Source organism: Candoia aspera, chromosome 1 (genome assembly GCF_035149785.1).
Source record: "Candoia aspera isolate rCanAsp1 chromosome 1, rCanAsp1.hap2, whole genome shotgun sequence".
In the NCBI taxonomy this organism is placed as follows: Eukaryota; Metazoa; Chordata; class Lepidosauria; order Squamata; family Boidae; genus Candoia; species Candoia aspera.
In genome coordinates this window covers 243,369,922-243,389,517 of record NC_086153.1, presented here as the reverse complement: position 1 = coordinate 243,389,517, position 19,596 = coordinate 243,369,922, and the positions used below count along the sequence as shown (strand labels likewise).

Below are 19,596 nucleotides of genomic sequence, written 5' to 3'. Positions count from 1 at the left end.
TGTAATCCATGTAAGTTTTATGCAACAGAAGCAAGAATAAGGGCAAACAAGAACCTAGTTCAGTTTTAATTTGAGAATTCACTTATTTCTAAACTTGTTTGTAAATTAGAACACATGAAGATGAAGAAAAAGTCCACAAGAAAGATTTATTTTGAGGAAAACATGCACAAAATATGTGCGCTAGAAAAAGATATAACTGCATTACATTAGGAAACATTATACTGAAAAACATTACATTATTGAAAGTAGTTTAAAAAATGTGTATGACTTTTCACAGATTTGTTTTGTAAAGGAAAACTGACAAATGGCTGGGCTGATATTAATTTAAGTCAAAATTAGAAAAATGAGAAACTGAGTGATATTGTATAAAACAAATTCATCTTTCCCTAGAATGAAATAGTTATTTTCTTTCTCTAAAGTATGACATGATCAGTTGGGCAATATTTTTTTTAACGTGAAATCTAATTTCACATACTGTATATTTATTCAGAAACAGGTCCTACTCTCTCTTCTGTAAATCACTCCAAGACTATGTAACAGTTTGCATAGTTTTTTAAACAGATTAATAGATTAATAAAATAGGACATTAAATAGAAACTAATAGTGCTAAAGAAGAGCAAGGGGTTTTTTTTTTCCGTTGCAGGAACGGAAACATTATTGTAAAAATTATATTTTACACAAACTCGGAAGCATAGATCCAGTTTTTTTCTGTAATTCTAGCATTTGTATTACATAGTTTTCAAATTGTTGTTATGACCTATGGTCAACACAGAATACATGCCTACCACCAACACAGAATACTTTACCAAGTGTTAAGCTTGCTTTGGTCCTGTTGAAATTACTGTGTAACTCAATAAAATTTCACAGGTCACTCTGATTCTTACAAAACTAAGGTCAACATTTTAACAAAGTATACATTTATTCTTGAAAAGTTCCATCTGATTTGCTGCCCCTCCATTAAGACTCTTCTAATAGCATATTAAATTGGGGTTATTTAAATACCTTGAGATAGTAACAAATGTGCAGGAAATGGCATCTTTGTTCGCTCCAGATCAGTTTTGAACTTCCCTTTGGAACCTGTATCAGTTTCAATCACATTTTCCTCTCTTGCATTAAGCATCCTTTTTTTAAACTGTAATTTGCTACTAGCTCTTAAAAACATTAAGTACCAATATGATACTGAGATCAAAATGCTTTTATAGCATTCATATGCTCTCTTTCCCCAGCATCTCCTGGAAAATACAATTCCATCTAGATTTTCTGTGAGCGTTACCATATGGTATTCTCTAAAGTAACATCTTATTCATATTCTAAATTATGTAACAGAAGCAGCTATTGGATTCATGCTGCAGCCTATAGCCTGGGATTGTTCTTTTTTTTTTTTATCTGTTCAGTCGTGTCTGATTCTCGGGGACTGGCTGGACTAGTCCTTGCAGTTTTCGTGGCAAGGTTTTTCAGAAGTGGTTTGCCATTGCCTCTTTCCTAGGGCTGAGAGAGAGTGACTGGCCCCAGGTCACCCAGCTGGCTTTGTGCCTAAGGAGGGACTAGAACTCACAGTCTCCCAGTTTCTAGTCTGATGCCTTAACCACTACACCAAACAGGCTCTTAGGGATTGCTCAATGGATCAGTTGAAACCCATAGCATACGAGTTGTTGCTAGTTGGATTGCAAATGTATCATCGAAGCTTCAGGTTTCAAAACCTGGCCAAAAATATTGATGCCATGACTGAAATGTACTCATTTCACTGACTGTCAGGCACGGCTTGATATTTGTTAGAAATAATGTGACAGTCCAAAGAGAAGCTGAGTATAGTTGCATACACAATACTTCCTCTATTTGTAACTATGGTTTTCACTGTCACAAATTTTAGAAAAGACAGAGGTACAGGAGAGAGGGAGGATTTCTTAACAGTAAAGGAAATTTAATTTTCTACAAGTCTGAACTTCCCCAAATTCAGAAAAGTTAGATTCTACCAATCCCCAAATTCTGGGTCTAAAGCATACATTTTTAGTGTGAAATAGGGACTGGATTTTCACTGTGTGCTTTCCTTGATACAATGGCCATGGTATACTTCTGGACCGACTTCAGGGGTTGGGAGTGCAAAGCCGTTTTGTGGTGGTTCTCCTTTTTCCATGGCCTGTTTCAGTCAGTGTTGGTGAGAGGGAAGAGGTCAAGCCCTAGGCCCCTGCAGTGTGGGGTGCCTCAGGGCTCAGGTCTCTCCCCTCTCTTCTTCAACATCTATGTGAAACTGCTGAGTGAGATCATTCAATGGCATGGGGGGCAGTATCATCAGTATGCTGATACCCAGCTATATATCTCCACCCCTGGCCAGGCAGGTGATGCTCTTGTGGTGCTGATCAAGTGCCTGGAGTCTGAGGATCTGAATGGGGAAGAACTGACTTTGACTCAACACTGGCAAGACGGAGTGGCTTTGGGTTTTTGGCCCCCCAGGGTCTGGTGATTTGTCATCTTTGACTCTGGATGGGGTTGCAGTTCCCTGGACTGAGCTGATGCACAATTTAGGGGTTCCCTTGGACTCATGGCTCCTGCTTGATGAGCAGGTGGCAGCCATGGCTACGGAGGCCTTTACACAAATTGCACCCTTTCCTGGACTGGGAGGCCTTGGTCACAGTCACTCACGCCTTAGTCACTTCCCATTTGGATTATCGCAATGTGCTTTAATCCATGGGGCTGCCGTTGAAGGCCACTCAGAAGCTACAAATGGTCCAGAATGCAGCCAGATCGGATAGGGTAGGCATGCTCCAGGTCCCTTCCCTGAAATCTTGCCACCAGTGGGACCTCAGAAGCATGCCTTTTCCATGGCTGCACCTACCTTACGGAATGCCTTCCCTTGGTGATTCAGCAGGCCCCCACCCTTTTAGCCTTCCAGAAGACCATTAAGACCTGGCTTTTTACACAGGTGCTAGAGTATAATGATGATGTCTGGAGTTGGTTGTGAGGCATCCCAAGGGGATGATTGAGGTGATGGGTATTGTTTTGGTTTTATGATTTTATAGTTCTGGGTTTAATTGTTGTGAATTGCCCAGAGTTGCGTTTTAAGATGGGCAGCCATACAAATCTATTAAATAAAAATAAAATGATAGCTGGGTTTAACACATTAAAGCAAAACTATGAACTCAGTTTTTGTGGTATGCCATAAAAGAGCCTGATACTTCTTCAGAGGTGGAGATGCTCTTTCTGGGGAAAACCAAAATATAATAAAATGCTAAAGAACAACAAAGCAAAAAGAATTAGATTATGTTCGAATGTATAAATTTCATCTCTTAATCAAAGACCTGGAAATGGAGCATATAGCACAGAATCGTGTTGCAGAAGATTATTTTAGACATCTCTCCTCCTCTAGCAATCTTAAAAATCTGTTCTCAAGGACCCTATAAGCTTCCAGAACAGATTTTGAGGAATTTCCTGCTGCTGGTTCAGCTGATAGATGAAAATGCATCAATTGAAATAGATCATTGGATTCTGTTTCACCTCACGTTGCAAAATTTTTATACAGAACTCAGTTCTGAAATGTAAAATGCCTAAACTTTTGATTTGAATATAATGTGAGAAGTCACCCAAACCAAACTTACAATAACCTAGTTTCCATACCTACAAAAATAATTCCATGTATTAAAAGGACAAGTTCAATAGGTACACATGTTCAGCTTTGCCCAGTAGGATCAGCTCTGCTGCTTGTTCCTAAATAACTTTAACAACCCAGTGCTTCTGATGACATTTACGTTCTGAACAGCAAGTCTATGAACACATCAACCTCAGTTCACCTAAGGACTCCACAAATGCCATCTCCTTTCTTTACTTAAGGGATGGTGTTTGTTTGTTGAGAGGTTATGAAAAACTACATTTTCTTCAGAGATGATCAGTAAAAACAATGTGTATGTTGGTGAATACTGGTGTTTTTAAAATCAATGAAGATATTTTTTATTTATTTTCCTTAACACAGAAATTCCACAAGGCTCAGTCTCTTGGCAGCTTCCAATATAATGCAGTGTGAATGAAGTATCAAATTATTTTTGGCAGCAAAGGTTTTAGCCTTTGCCCTTCAAAACATACTAGAGAGAAAATACCCTAAATATAAATGCAAATGCGTACACATTCTCATCAGCAAAAAAAACCCTAGAGTACTCAATATTATCTTTTTTGTGTTGCAGTAAAGTTGGTGTTGGCAAGAATGGACAAAGATACAGTATACAATTCTGAAATGCTTGTCTTTGGGGGTAAAATAACCCTGTATTAGTTGAGATTTAAAGCTTTATGTTATCTTATTTTTAAAATACAGCTGAGCTTGAGCCCATTGGTACAGTAAGTTTAAAAAATTCAGCCAGCTAAAGTGTACCAAGCCATTGCCATTCCAGACCATGATCAGATCTGTCTTGGAATGACAATAGGTTGGCTCTGCAGTGATAATTTTCTGACACACACTACATTCGAGTGGACCATTTTTGAGATGTGCCTAGCGTTCATGGCTGAGCTTATACAACATTTTGAACCTAAATTAACACTGGATAGATTTGCAGAACACACTAGGCTAAACTGCATTGGCTAGTTTGTCATTTATTGTATCATGCATATATAGCCGGTATTTCAGACTCCTAAGTCCAAGAAAGTGCAAGGACTACTTGGCTATTTCAAATGGAGTTGCAAATTAAATAGCAGTTTAGGCAGCCCATAAAATCTAATGGCAGAACCCTAGTTGGATTTTTTAATGTCAAGAGGCTGTAGGAGATTGCCTGGTTGAATTCTCCTCATGTATAGTAAACTATATTTTATTTATTTATTTTTTATCCCGCTTTTTATTATTTTTATAAATAACTCAAGGTAGCAAATAAGTAAATAAACCTAATACTCCTTCCTCCTCCTATTTTCCCCACAACCACCCTGTGAGGTGAGCAGGGGTGAAAGACAGTGACTGGCCCAAGGTCACCCAGCCAGCTTTCAGGCCTAAGGCAGGACTAGAATTCACAGACTCCTGGTTTCTAGCCCAGCACCTTAACCACTAGACCAAAAGCCATGCTGTCTTCCTAGCCCATATTACTGATTCTGTTTGCTGTATGAATTGACCTGGCCAAGCAACATTATATGCTGCATTAGGTCAACCAGCACTTTCAGTTCAGTTAAAATACTATTGCTTATTTTGTCCAATTTAGGTTAAACTGCAATGAGGGGGCTTGGTGGCTCAGTGGTTAAGATGCCAGGCTTGTTGACCGGAAGGTTGCAAGTTTGGTGCTTTGAGAGCTGAGCGCCGCATGACAGAGCGAGCTCCAGAACTCGCCCCAGCTCTTCCCAACCTAGCAGTTCGAAAGCATGCAAATGCGAGTAGATAAATAGGTACCGCTTCAGTGGGAAGGTAACAGCGTTCTGTGACTGTCGTGCACACGACCACAGAAGTGTCTTCGGACAACGCTGGCTCTTCGGCCATGAAACGGAGATGAGCACCACCCCCTAGTGTCGGACATGACTAAACAGGAACCTTTACCTTTTACCTTAGGTAAACTGGGTTGATAGCTTATATGTGTTTACATAAACTTCATAAATTGTGCATCAGAGTGCCACGTTCATGAGCATTCCTTTAGCGTCAGGCAATGTAAAGTGCTACTGTCGATATTTTGAGATAAATTTCCCAGACCATGTTGCTGTTGGAAAAAAATTTGTAGTAGTAGAATTTAAGGAACTCCTTAATGGAAAGGTTGGAAACATGAAAAAAAGTTCTCCATTTGATTCAGTATTTGATTTGTCCACTGGCTGAAACTGGAGGAAATAATCTTTGCTGAGATTTCCCTGTCCCCTAGGTCTGAATATCTACTCTGGAACATTAAGGGATACACTAGAACAGTCCAGGAAGCAGCATCCATCAGAAAAGGGAAAGTTAAACTGCTCCCCACCTGTTTTTTGGACAGTGGAAGGAATATGAGAATTCAGAATTGTCAATATTTTTGCTATAAACCAGAGAATGCCTTGAGATAGGGTAGCACATACATCCTTGTCATTCATTCATTCATTCATAAATAAATAAATAAATAAATTCCATGCTTGGATAAATAAGTCTATGGATCAAATCACTGATGTTTTGACAACTTATTAACTGATATTGGTCTTCCCTAACAATGAAGGTCACAAGTATCTTTGTTATAGAAAGTGTTTTCATAGATGAAACAGCCTGTAAGTTGTTGGAAGATATATATGGGTATACCATCTACTTTTGAAATGCAGATAGATGCCACATCTTAGGCAAGCATTTATTTTTACTTATTTGTATTTGTCCAATTCAAATTACATTATTTCATGGAATTGTATCATTTTTTTCCATATTTTAAAATACTGTTTTTTGTGAAATCGTTTGTACTTATATGAGTCTTCTGGGACCTCCTTTTAGAGGGAAAGTGAATCACAGTTCAGTAAATTAATACATGACTCTTTCTACATGTATAACAGCTTCCATATATCGGGGAACTTATCCAGTTGCCCTTGTTTTGATAGCACAGGCAAGTGGCCTATTAGTGTTGAAATGGTTTGAGGAATCTAAACCCTTCTCCATGCAGCAGCCCTACAAGAGGTGGAGGAACAGAGGGAGAACCTTTATGGAGAATGGAGCTTGTTGAGAGCTAGCATGTGAAGAAAGAGAGGAAGACATTGTTAAAGTGAAAGGGAAAGAGCCTTGAATAGTGAACTTTATTTATCCACTATTCAATAACACTGAAGTGTGTTTTTTCTGCACACTGGGGATCACTTTGGAATTTAGTTTTTAATGCAGAATTGGATTTCCCTCCCACGTGTCTTCCTCATGACTCTTTAGGATAGCCTTCCCCAATCTTGTGCTCTCCAGATACATGCATATGATTATAACTCTTATATTCTCCATTCGACACTTGCTTTGTGACATCAGCAGCCATAGTAATGTTCATTTCTGACTATGTCACAGAGCTGCTTGCATTATGAAGAAGTAAGCCAACAAATCTCAAGCAGCTAGGAAAGGATGAATGATTGTCGTTTCATGAATACAAACAAGAATGCATGTGGACCACACAGGTGAGCAACAATTTGGTGGATATTTTACTTTTTAAACATATAAATGAGTAATTTCTAAGCTCTAGTTTGTAAGCTGGTAAAACAGCAATTGAATAAATTAAATTCTGAGGGGAACTTTTGCATTGTTGAGGGGGGGAGTTGCTTTAGGCGAATTACATGTTTACTCAGAGAAACCCTTAGAGGCATAATAGAGATTGGTTTTCTCCTCTTTCACAGCATGGACAAAAATGCTGCACCAGAGTGCTGTGTGGACTGGGAGTTATAGTCGTCATGTCTACCATCCTTTGTCCAACTTTCTGTTCTATAGCAGGGTAGGGCAAGACAATTGTCTTTCTGAGAAAAAAATATACCTCCCTTCCCCGTCTATATACAGAAATAAACTTAATGGGCTACATTCACCAGTCCAGAGAGCTTCAGGCTAACTTAAGAGAACTAAGGCAGGCCAAGTCACACACATAGGACTGTCCCATAAGACTTGGCTATCTCACTCTGTCTAATGTTAGGGCTAGCCCTACTACACATGCTTTCATGCCTTCTGTGCAATAAAGAGCAATGGATTTCCTCCTGTGTGGAAGAAATCCACTCCTGATGGCCTGGGAACCCAGTGGGATTGTTTCCATTAACTTCTGTCTTAGATGTTTATGACCAGTTTTCTTCCCAAACTGAGGAACTCAGATATCTCAATAAAAGAACATATTGCTGTAAAATGTTGTCCTATGTAGCTGCAGAGTCCCCACCCAGCCCTACGCTAATCTTAAGAATGTTTACCTCAGAATCAATGCATGCAGGACTGTGGCTTAGACATCATTCCACAGGAAAGAATATAAATATAATGCTATTTCTTCTTTCTTTTCGTATACAGAAATATAGACCCAAGACAACAATACTGTGTCAGGAATCTACTGCGTAAGGTGACAGCTTCAGCTTCAATTTCATTTATGATAAAATTGGTTAAGAGAATTCCTGCACATTTCCCATAATCCAGAAAAGAGTACAGTAATTCTCTTTTTGCAAATGCTAACACGCTCAAACCTTTTACAGAATTCTTTTTCCGTGCTGGAACTGACACATATTTCATCATCTATGTTTCTACAAAATAGCCTTTCCCAGCTTGGTACCTTCCTAACGTGTTGGGTTATAACCACCACCATCTTCAGCCAACCCGTCCAGATCTGGAGAGCGCCAGACTGGTGATTTTGCTATTATTTGGTTTGACATCATTCTGAAGGAAAAGGTGGGACAACTGCCACGGCAGCTAAATCCTAGCATATAAACAGGTTTGTTCTTTCCAATAAGCGTCCCCACTGCGTCCTTTGCAAGAAAGCTGCTGTCCCTCCCGCAGATACGATGCTTGGCGCCCTTCCCTTTTTACTTAACACACTCGTGTAGAGGTAGAATGTCGATCGGATGTTTCTGGCTAGGTTTCAGACGCCAGATGCTCATCACAAATAACGCCACAAAGCGAAAGCACCGGCTGAGCAATCAGACCTCGCTTTCCCAAGGACTGGTGCTTTTAAAGCCGCTGTACCTTCAGCTAACTACCGCGCACGCTGCGCGCGCTTCCCTCTCCCGCCTGTTCTACCGCGCTCTCGCGCTTGGGGCGAGCCCAGCCACCATTAGCTCTCCGGTTCTTCCTCCCTGCCTCCCTCCCTCTTTCCCAACGCAGCAATTGGCTAATCCGCTGTCTGCCGGAAAGTCAACATGTCCCGCGTGTGGAGCAGCGACCGCAGCTAACCTTGCACCAATCGAGGTGGCTTTTACTGCGGGGGGAGGGGTGCGTTGTCGTCAGCCAATGGGAGGCGGCCTTGTTCGGGGCGGCGCAGCCCTGAGAGAGTCTGTGAGAGGATCCGCCTGGCTGCTGGTGTTGCGGGCGTGAGGAGACGCGGAGGCCGGACCAGGTGAGAGAGCGAGCGTGAGACCTCAGGAGGCAGAGTTGGGGCAGGGCCTCGCTCGCCACCGGCCTTTTTTGCTTTTGCGGCAGGTAGTCAGGCTGGCCGGCTGGAGGTGGAGGAGGAGGAAGAGGAGGAGGGGAAGACGATAACGACGACGGCCAGCGGGAGGGAGGCCGGCCGCTTACCCCCCCTCTCCCCATGCGTGTGCCAGGCCCGGCTAGGGGGAGAAATAAGTGGTGGAGCGGGTGGGGTAGTCCGGTCCTAGCCCGGGCACCATTTTAAGGAGCGGCCGCGAGGTCCATTCCGGACCGTGGAAGCGGAGATGACGGGAAGTCTGACTCTCGCCCAGGTTGCCACATGCGGGTGGGAGGAGAGACGTTTGGTTTCCACTTCTTGGGGCGGTCCCTTTCCTTTAGTCTTCTCTTCCTGCTCTGCCGTTTCTCAGCCATGTGTTTGGTGCTTTCTTGCTCGGCTGGGTAGGCCACCTGGTTTAAATATTGTGGTCGAAGATTTATGCGGAGAAAAACAAGAGCGGGAATTTCAGGGAAGTGCCTGTAAATTAATAACGCCCTCTATGAGTTATGAATGTTTTTTTTTCATAAAAATGTACGCCAGTTTTTTCCCCAGACGTAGGTCTTTTAATATTTAATTTGAGAAGTTTTTCCTTCCATCTTTTTCCTTTTCCTTCCTCGCTCTTGAAAACATACACTCGCGTTGTATACACTGAGGATTTATGGCTGTGAGCTCTATAATGGAAGCCATAATTTTCTACATTAGTTTAGTATGGCGATGTGAGATTCCAATAAAACTGCACATTTTGTAAGCTCAGAGAGCTAATTTGCTACTACTTGCCTCAAGTTTGAAAGGAACTGATGAAGAAAAAATAAAAGGATATCACGTTGTGACTCAAGATAGTGAAATGGCATGAAAATTAGTTGTGCCATTTTAATTAGTTAAAATTGATTTGGTCTCCTGTGGAAAAAATCTTGCTTAAAATTGAATATGTAATGCAAAAATTATATTCAATTCATTGAATGTTGTTATACAAACTGAAATTCTCTAGTGCAGGAATAGCTAATGATAACTTTTTCAAAATGTGGCTTTCTGGAAGTTATTGTAGCGTTGATACTACTTTATTTTCCTAGAAATGCTGAGTTACATTCCTAGAAATACTAACTTCATGTTAATTCTTAATGTGTCCTTGTTCTGTGCTATGCTTGCAATGCTGTACAGGTAGCCCAAGTTTAATGACCACAATTGGGACAGGCAACAAGGTTGTTAAGTGAAGCGGTCGCTAAGTGAAACTGCAGCTGTGCTTATGATCTTACTTCAGCTTTCCATTGCTTTACAGACCTGCGAAGGTCATAAATGTGAGGATTGGTCATAAACTTACTTTTTCATCACGGTTGTAACTGCAAACAGCACTGAAAAAGGACTACCTATATGACATTTCTCTGCCTTATTTTTGGAAGAGCAGCAATGTAAATTCAATGTGCACCTGATCATGTCTATTTTTATTCAAAATAAAACCCAACTGAGTTCTAAGGAAATGTATGATGAGGTGAAAGGTCCCCTGTGCAAGCACTGAGTCATGTCTGACCCTTTGTGGGGACGCCGCTTTCGCGATGTTTCTTGGCAGTCTATAGCGGGGTGGTTTGCCATTGCCTTCCCCAGTCGTCACTTTCCCCAGCAAGCTGGGTGCTCATTTTACCAACCTCGGAAGGATGGAAGGCTGAGTCGACCTGAGACGGCTACCCGAGGATCCAGCTTCCGCTGGGATCAAACTCGGGTCATGGGGAGAATTTTCCATTGCAATAGTGCCACCTACCACTCTGCGCCACACGAGGCGCTAAGGGAATGTATGCATAATGCATAATTGAACCGTGGAATTCAGTACCACGAGATGTGATGAATTTAAAAGTCTTGGAAACATTTACGGCCAATAGGACTACCAAGGGCCATTTGTCTTGAAAGATTAATATTACCTCCTGATTGGGGGGTAGCATGCCTCCAGTACTAATTTCAGGAAAACGGTGAGAGAAGGGTACATCTTACCCTCCTGCTTGTGAGCACCCCAGATGCTTCTAGTTGGACGCTGGGAAGAGTAATCCAAAATAATGGTGTAAAATAGACTTGGCAGTATGCAAGGCCTGATATTCAGGTGCAATTACTGTAATTATAACAAATAGTTCATTGTACTGCCACACTTCCAAAGTACAAACACTTGCCAGCTGAAATATCATACCAGCTCAAATGGATGGTACTACTGCATATAATAACCCATGAAAGCATATACAATAATAAAATTAGTTTTTAGGATACCACAAGAGTCTTGTCTGTGTTTATAATATTTGTTTTCTATATATATATATGTGGGTATATGTATGTATGTATGTGTGTGATTTGCTATATTTAAAAGTATTTTGGAACTTGATGTGACTTTCTTCAGAGTAAACATGAAGAGCGTTGTGCTTTGTAACAAGAGGGGGAGAAGTGTTACTTATCTGGTCTCCATACAGTTGTGCCAATCACCTTTGGAAGAGTGTCTGACAGTACAATACTATATGTTCCTCCTCTAAAGCTGCTTAGGAGTTTTAAGGAACCCTTGGTGGAGAAGGTTTTAGTGGCAGATGAATAGAGCAAAGGGAAGTCTGTAACTTTTCAGAGCAGTCCTTATAGGTAAAAGCTGAAAGAATATGTCATGATGTTTCCTACCGTCTGCTCTTTGAGATGAAATGACTAATTTTGAGGGCAGCACTCCAACAGTAGTTCAATGTTTTCTTCCTTTAAAATTGGTCACATGTCCAATAAAAGCCTTAATTCAAGTAATCCTCTGGCTTAATATGATAATACTATAAAATATTCATATTTTACATTAAACATTTCTTAATACTAAGATTGTATTTCAGTAGCATTCTTTCAGTAAAGTGCTATTTGGAGTAAAGTTGCTTTAGTTTTACTTAAAATATAATTTTGAGCTACATTCTAATTACATTCTTCAGACAAGAACTTGCTTTTAATGCTTAATTGAAAGTAAATGCTCAAAATTGCATTGTAATTTGCTTTGATACAGATAACTCTGTATATCAAAATAGGGAATATAAAAAACGATTGTGCTAAGCCATAATGTAGGTTGGTCGTTTGGGCTTAGAACAATGTACAATAATAATTTAAAAAAAATTCTCCGCCTATAGGCATGTTCCTTAAAATCAATTTGAGTAGATTTACAATACTAAAAAAAAGTTAAGTCTTTAACCTGAGCTCAACTCCTGGTAACTTTAGTACCTAAGTGATTTAGCATTGACTTTTTTGATGATGATGATGATGATGATGATTTGCTTCCTAATCTAGTTTATAATCGGGGAATTTCCTAGGGGTCTCTCCAAACATTTATCCAGGCATTTTGCCAAACTGCCATCTAGCTGGGCCATAATACTAATTAATGTTAGCTTGGGAGAGCTAGGTTTTCCAAGTCAATGGAAGTTCTTTGCATGAAAGTGGGAGGTCGAGGTGATTTTGTCAATTCCTCTTATGCTTTCTGAAATGGTGCTCTAGAGGTTTGAGCAGTCCTCCGAAAGTTTGTACTAGACTACAAGCTTGGAAGAATTGATGAAAATCATTTCTGATTGACATCCTGTGAGTAGATCTCTTTTAATGAAAATGATGGATTGCATCCATAACATGCAACAATAATCCTTTTTTTATTGTAAATGGAAGTTGTATACTTCAATCTACATGCATTATATGCATTTGTATACTTCAAACTATATGCATTGTGTTACAGGTGGATAAAAGATCTTACAGATGGCAGAAAACAGGTAAGCTCTTGAACATCTGTTTCTAAAAAATGATGTATAAGGAAATTACTTTGTTTCATTAGGAAAAATATGTTTGAAAATATAAAATATGATAAAATATAGATCATCAGAAAGGGTTTTTGATGTTCAGTATTGCTTTTACAGCTTATCTGCTGAATTTTTTCAGTGGTAGTTCTTCACTAAGATTATTTTGCTCTTATATTAGGGACATGTGCTGAAGCACTTGTTTAATTGTAGTATGCATTAGAATAGCACTGTCTCATACTTAATACATGACTTCGGCTACACTTGCCAAGAAGATGGGCCACAACTATTTTTAGACCATTTACTGCTGTCTTGTTACCTTCCAATCACTGAGTGGTGTTTAATTTCTTTTAATAAGAGAATTGTGAAGAATGTTGATTTTTTGATATAATACACTTGCCAAACATTTCAAGGATAAAATCCATTATAGCAGATCAGTTTCTGAGGATATCTAAAACACCATCTGCTCTCAGTTGATATGATAAAGTCTTGAGTTCAACCAACCTTAACTATTAGCCGTTATGCCTGGCTATATCTAGTAGAGAGAAATTGATGTTTTTGAGAGAAACTGTCATCCTGGCCTACTTGAAACTCAGGGATTGCAGGGGAGATTTCAATTCAACATTTGTTATAGCTTTCCAAAATGTTTCATAGTTTCCTTACATATGAAGCTGTTGGGACATATTATCTGGGAATGTGAAATGAAGCTAAGCTTCTTATTTGGGTCACTAGAGGCTAAGGAAGTGCTTATCCAAGGCATAAATTCAGTAGTGGTCTGAAGAAGAACTGAAGCTTAATCGAGACAAAAGATGAGAGTTCTGTTAAGTCTCATTGTGGAAAATGCTTTTCAACAAGTTCTGGTTAAACTGTACATCTCTTGAAGGAAAGATTTGAAATTTAGGTTTCTAATTGTGTCCATCTTATGGCTCAGAGCCTTTTCCTTTTGTTGGTGTGCCAGGTTTCTCTGAAGAAAGATAGTTAGCCATGTTTATAATAGCATTCCAACTTCCTTTGTTATATGTGATATTGCTTAAAATACAATAGTGATGATTTTATAACACTCCTTGTTTTGGTTCTGCCCTGCCAATCTGAAAAGAACTTTAATAGTTCTCTGTTTCTTTGGAGCCCAATTCAGATAGGAAATGCTAACCTTTTGAACTTGTAATAGCTTGATATTGAAGTATTTAAAGAAATGTTTTCTATCATACCTATTTGGCCTTACTATAAGGTTATCTGCCTTTTTTTTTAATCGTATGGCATAGCTGTTTGGTGTTCATGCTGCTTTTTTTGCTGGGAAATCCTTGTGAGGTCCAGCAGCCAGATGTGTAGACTATTTAGCCGTGACAAGTCACGTTGCCCGGGGTGCATCATGAGGAGGCTAGTCTACATTGCACCAAGTTGGGCTGAGAAAGTGACTTGCCCAAGGTCACCCAGCCAACTTTCATGCCTAAGGCGGAACTAGAATTCACAGACTCCTGGTTTCGAGCCCAGCCCCTTAACCACTAGACCAGAGTGGCTCTCAGGGTATCTGCTATTGTTTATCTTCAGCTTCTAGCCCATTAAAGGTGAAAATTATTACAGCAAGAGAGAGGAATTTTGGTAGCTATACTCAACAAGGAATGTCCTTTCCAGGGGAGCGTGCTTGGCACCAGTCAGTTTTTTAGTAGCCTTTTTTTTTTTAACCGTAGCATTTTAAAACATACTTTTCTAAAGCGTTTTAAAGTCTGTTTTCTAAATGTGCTTTTATTTTATAGTTTTGTGAATATATTTGGGCATTCAAAATCTGAATCACTGACAGAAAGCAAATCCTGTTCTAGGAAATTGCCAGGGCACATCAAGTAGTCATAAGGTGTTTGCTTGTTTATATTTTCTAGCAGTGGTCTGTTTACTCTCTGATCATTTGATTTGTACCAGCAATTAATTTGCACAATGTAAACATTTTCTTCTACTTTTAAAATTAGAAATAATGATGTATTACCAGTGGAAGTTTCTTGTGTCAGAAAAACTTTGAAAATCAACGTATTATAGGAATTTTTGATTTGGTCTCTTTACATTGTGTTGCTGGTTCTAATGTTCTTTCTGTGCATATTATTGGTACATAAAAAATTAAATTTTTGGTTATTTTTAAATTTTTGTTGGTGTAGTTTATTACTGTCTTAGGAAAATCAGTACATGATTTTTTTTACAGTTTAAAGTTTAACAAACTTTACCTGAATGTTATTTGTTCTTATTTGTCTCAAATATTTTTCACAGTAGGGCAGAAGATGCTGCCTCGGATTCTGTGGAAACTGCTAAAGGAACAGGTGATAAAAAAGGTAACTGGTTCAGATTTATTTCGAACAATAGAAAGAAAGAGAATGATTATTTATTTGGTTGCCAGGAGTTATATTTACCCATGTTCTGATGCAGGGAGGAATTATGTAATTGCTATGTGCCTGTGCTAGTGCTTGGCTCGTTCTCATATTCATTTGCAGTGGGATATATCCTGTTTGCAGAGAGGTGGTGTGAAGAGACTTGAGGAAGGAGGGGACTATATATAAGTGCATATTTTGTTGTTTCTTAGGAGAAAACGTTACTTGAATTTAAAAATTTGTTAATAATGTTTATGCCTCCATACTTTTTTCTTTTTTCAATATTGTTGTAAAACATAGATAATACATTATATTATTTCGATACAGTGGTATTTGTACAGTATTGACTAGAGATGAATAATATTCTAATGCAGCCTTTCTCAACCTTTTGACCCTGGAGGAACCCTTGAAATATTTTTCAGGCCTCGGGGAACCCCTGCGCATTCAGGCTCAAATATAGGCCGGAAGTTCCACAATTATTATATTCATTTCATGTGTAGGCCTGTATATATGCATTAACAATATTCTTAAAATAAAGAATGAAACTTACCTCTTTAATGTAAAGTTGCCTGAATCTGAAATAATTTTTAAAATAAATTGTTATCTCCCAGAGAACCCCTGGTGACCTCTCGTGGAGCCCTAGGTTCCACGGAACCCTGGTTGAGAAACCCTGCTCTAATGTTTAGATAACTTAAGACTATTAAATATAAAAAGAAAAGGTATTACTGTATATCAGTATTAACTATGCTTTAAAATGCCAATGTTAATAGGCACTAAACAACCCGTGACCCATTGGGTTATTGTTTCAGAGATATTCCCTTACCAGGTTCCTCAATGCCTTCAACAATGACAGAGCTTCTAATGTACTGGAAAAGTTCTTAAAAATTCAGGGAGAGATGTATCTGCCTTGAAAGTAGCCAGTGTTGAACTATATAGCACAGTGAGACATCAGGAGTTGACCACAGGAAATGTTTTATGACATTTTGTATTGTCTCATAAAATGTTTTATGATAATTTGCCAAATTTTTATTCCATGGGTCTCAGATTTTGGATGCATTCTGTAAGTTAGCCCATTTGAGGTACCTTGGTTCAAAAATTGTTGGCCTGTGATGCACTGGTTCTCCCAGTTAAAGGTTACAAAGGATCAAACAGACACAAGAGTTTTAGTAGTATATAGATAAGATTATTTAGCTTTTTATCTTACTATAAAATGGGATAAAATTTCAAATAAATGCAGTTTATGCTGCCCAGGAACAACAACGGAATTTCAATAATGTGATACTTAGTGGCACTGAACTTTATATTTGTGAAGTTTTACTACTGTATTTCACATACTCCTGTTTCTTTCAGCCTATCATTTGAATATCTCCCTTACCTTTTTGCTTATTTCTTCATTTAAAATATTTCTAGGCTACTGCCACAAATGAATGATAATAGAATAAGCCATAGAAATATGTTAATCGAACCCCTAATAGCAGCAGTTTAAATAATTATCACTGTATTAAAATAAGACATAACTGCAATTTAAAAAACAGAACAAAGCAATAAAAAAAGTATTCAGGAGAAAGTATGAGAGAATAAATAGATCTCCAGGTTTTCTTAAAAGCAGGATTTATTTGTGTTTTAAGGAGCATAGTACTGCAGCAGTTACTGTTGTTTTCTTTGGTTTCAATATTACATAGACCTGGGCCTTAAACATTCATTAAAGGTTTATAATTTAGGTAATGTACTGTTCCTCTTACAGAAAAGTTAGCAGACCAAGTAATGCAGAACCCACAAGTCTTGGCAGCTTTGCAAGATCGACTTGATAATGCACCTCACACTCCTTCCAGCTACATTGAAACGTACGTATAAAAACCTTCTCAGAAGTTGAAAAAGAGTCCAGTTGGTTAGTGGTTCTCTTAATATAGTGTGGTGAACCTAAGACTGAGGAGAGTAGATTCTCCAGTTTTCAAGTAGTGTGATCTGATATATGGACACTAATGTATTTTTATGTTACAGTTGCATGTATTCTAACTTTGATCTTCCTTATTGCTGCAATTTTTCCCTTTTACAGACATTAACTGTGTTAAACATTGCTATTCATGAATATTGAAATACTCTTGGGTGCAGATTAGTTAGAATTCTGAAATGCATTTCTGCTCTTATAAACTAGATCAGCTATCTCAAATGGTTTAACATTGGAAGAGAGAGGTCACATACGTTCAGCTACATTAACCTTCCAAGAAACTGCTATATAGTGCTTTGGTAGCTATACAGCTTTATTTATTTTATGCATGCATGCATGCCCTATTGTTTCATTCCCAGAGAAGCACAACTGAGAAATTTTGAACAAGGTTTTGAATTTTTAAGAGCCAGAAGAGGTACTTGGGTTTATCAGATGACATAAATATCTATAGAAATGTCAGATTTTTATTTTGAATTCAGTTTCAGTGTACATTTTCACAGTTAGGCACAAAAGTTATGTTTCCCTTAGTTATCTCTGCAGCAATTAGCTATGAATTTGAAACATATAAAATAAAGGGAGTTATTTATATTGGATGGAAATATTTGATGCTATTGTTAAATGAACTGTTTTTATTACCAGCTTACCAAAAGCAGTGAAAAGAAGAATTGATGCCTTGAAACAGCTTCAGGTGAAATGCGCGCATATAGAAGCTAAATTTTATGAAGAAGTTCATGATTTAGAGAGAAAGTATGCAGCTCTTTACCAGCCTCTCTTTGATAAGGTAATGGCTTGGTTGATCTGTTAAATTTACTTGTAATCTTCTAAATTAAAAATATTATTGGTAAGTGAAAAAACTAGGCATTGCCAGACAAATTGTTGTCCTTCCATATAATTATGTTTTCAATAGCATGTCACTTTATATAACTGCAAGTTATATCTTCTGAGATATCTATGTTTGATTGTTTTGCCATGCATTTAGAGGATCAGTATTCTCTTACCATATTGTGATAATTCATGAATCCTCTGGGCCCTGTGAATTACAACATTATTCAGCTGATGCATGACAATAGTCCCCACTTCCTTCACTTTAATTTGTCTTTTAAAAAAAATGCAGTACTGTTTTAGGTTTAGGTATGTTAAAGTAACTATAAATGAAAGTATAACCAAGGACAACAGTGTCCAAATGGTGTTCAGTTCCTAATACTTTTTTGTGGTCTTTCATAAACCACAATTTGCTCAAAGTATTGCTTGTTTTGTTTAAAATAAGTTTGGGAGTATGAGGGTGTATGGAAGTAAAACGTATTTTGTCTATTAAGTAGTTAATCTTTTTACTAATTCATAGAAGTATGCAAGAAGTTTTGTGGCTGAAACATTTTAATATCATCTTTGAGTTTGGAATGGGCTTTTGCAACCTCACTAAAAGAGTTCCAGCTTTGGAACAGGCAATCCTTATCTTTCTAGAATTGGTCCAGCTACAAAACACGGGTCTTACCGCTTCCAGTAATGACAGAATAGGCTGTTTCAAGGTTGGATCAGTTCTGGTGAGGTTATAGCAGTGAGGTCAGAATGTTTCAACCTTGAAACATTTACACCCCTCTACTAAGCCATTAAAACTTACATGAGACATCACTGTTTTCAGATTTCTGCAGTATTCTTAGGCTCTGTTGGATAATCTATCTACAATTTTGTATAACTTGCACAGAGAAGGGATTTCATCACTGGTATTGCTGAACCTACCGAAGCAGAGGCAGAATGGCACAGTGAAAATGAAGATGAAGAGAAGCTAGCTGTAAGTGGAAATAAGTAAATAAACTCTAAAATATTTTGAGGTAGTCACAATTTCATATAACTTTCATATTGAACAGTCCAAGGAAAATCATTAGTTTGTCTTGCAGAACTTATTAGGAGCTTGTGTCAGCTTTCACGGTTAGTGTTTTTTTGAGGGATTTCCCTTTCTAGAATTTCATAAATGCAATGTCTTGTTTCAAAAATTTGTTAACAAATGTTCTAAATTTAATTTTGTTATTCCAGTATAGTACCATGTGCACTGTTCGTAACCTGTTGTGACAGCCTTTTCTGCTAATGGGTTCCATTCCAGTGCTATAATAAAACCCACTAGAAGAATAAGCAGGCTATTTTGCCTGTTTGTCATCTCTGTTGTGGGTGACATCAAGTAGCTTCATGCCTCTTGTTAACTGTACATTGTTGCACATGTCGTAGTAATTTGATTTGTATGCAGTATTTCCCTATAAACCACAGTTTCCAAATCAACATGGCTGGGTTCACACATTACATTGACCTATCAATTTATGGCTTAGTGCATGATGCATGAATCCATCCAAAGTGCTGGTTAAAAGAAAGGGAAAGTTTGTTTGTTTGTTTATTGCATTTACATGGCTGCCTGATTGAAGCAATGCGACCCTGGGTGGTATATAATAAGCAAAATAATAAAATAAACAGTACCAGTTAAAGGGTAAAGGGTAAAATTTCAGTATAAAAAAGTCACATTTTTTGCA

The 19,596-nt window shown here is 38.3% G+C and overlaps 1 protein-coding gene and 1 non-coding gene across 5 annotated transcripts in view; both read left to right on the top strand.

Annotated features, from left to right (window-relative positions):
• Positions 1-8,796: 8,796 nt before the first annotated feature.
• The window catches only part of NAP1L4 (nucleosome assembly protein 1 like 4), a 50,188-nt gene continuing 39,388 nt past the window's right edge, over positions 8,797-19,596 (top strand). For 2 of the 4 annotated variants that reach the window (XM_063289356.1, XM_063289359.1), the window contains exons 1-6: positions 8,797-8,945; positions 12,724-12,757; positions 15,035-15,096; positions 16,877-16,976; positions 17,720-17,861; positions 18,783-18,869. In XM_063289356.1, coding sequence (XP_063145426.1) covers positions 12,744-12,757; positions 15,035-15,096; positions 16,877-16,976; positions 17,720-17,861; positions 18,783-18,869 — 405 coding nt within the window. In that variant the 5' untranslated portion in view covers positions 8,797-8,945; positions 12,724-12,743. Of the gene's footprint in view, positions 8,946-9,391; positions 9,416-12,723; positions 12,758-15,034; positions 15,097-16,876; positions 16,977-17,719; positions 17,862-18,782; positions 18,870-19,596 lie in introns of those variants that run through there. The other 2 variants (XM_063289358.1, XM_063289357.1) reach the window with 2 other exon arrangements.
• LOC134488697 (small nucleolar RNA SNORA54) lies at positions 19,123-19,252 on the top strand. The gene has a single exon (XR_010067015.1). It is a non-coding gene; the product is annotated as a small nucleolar RNA SNORA54 (small nucleolar RNA).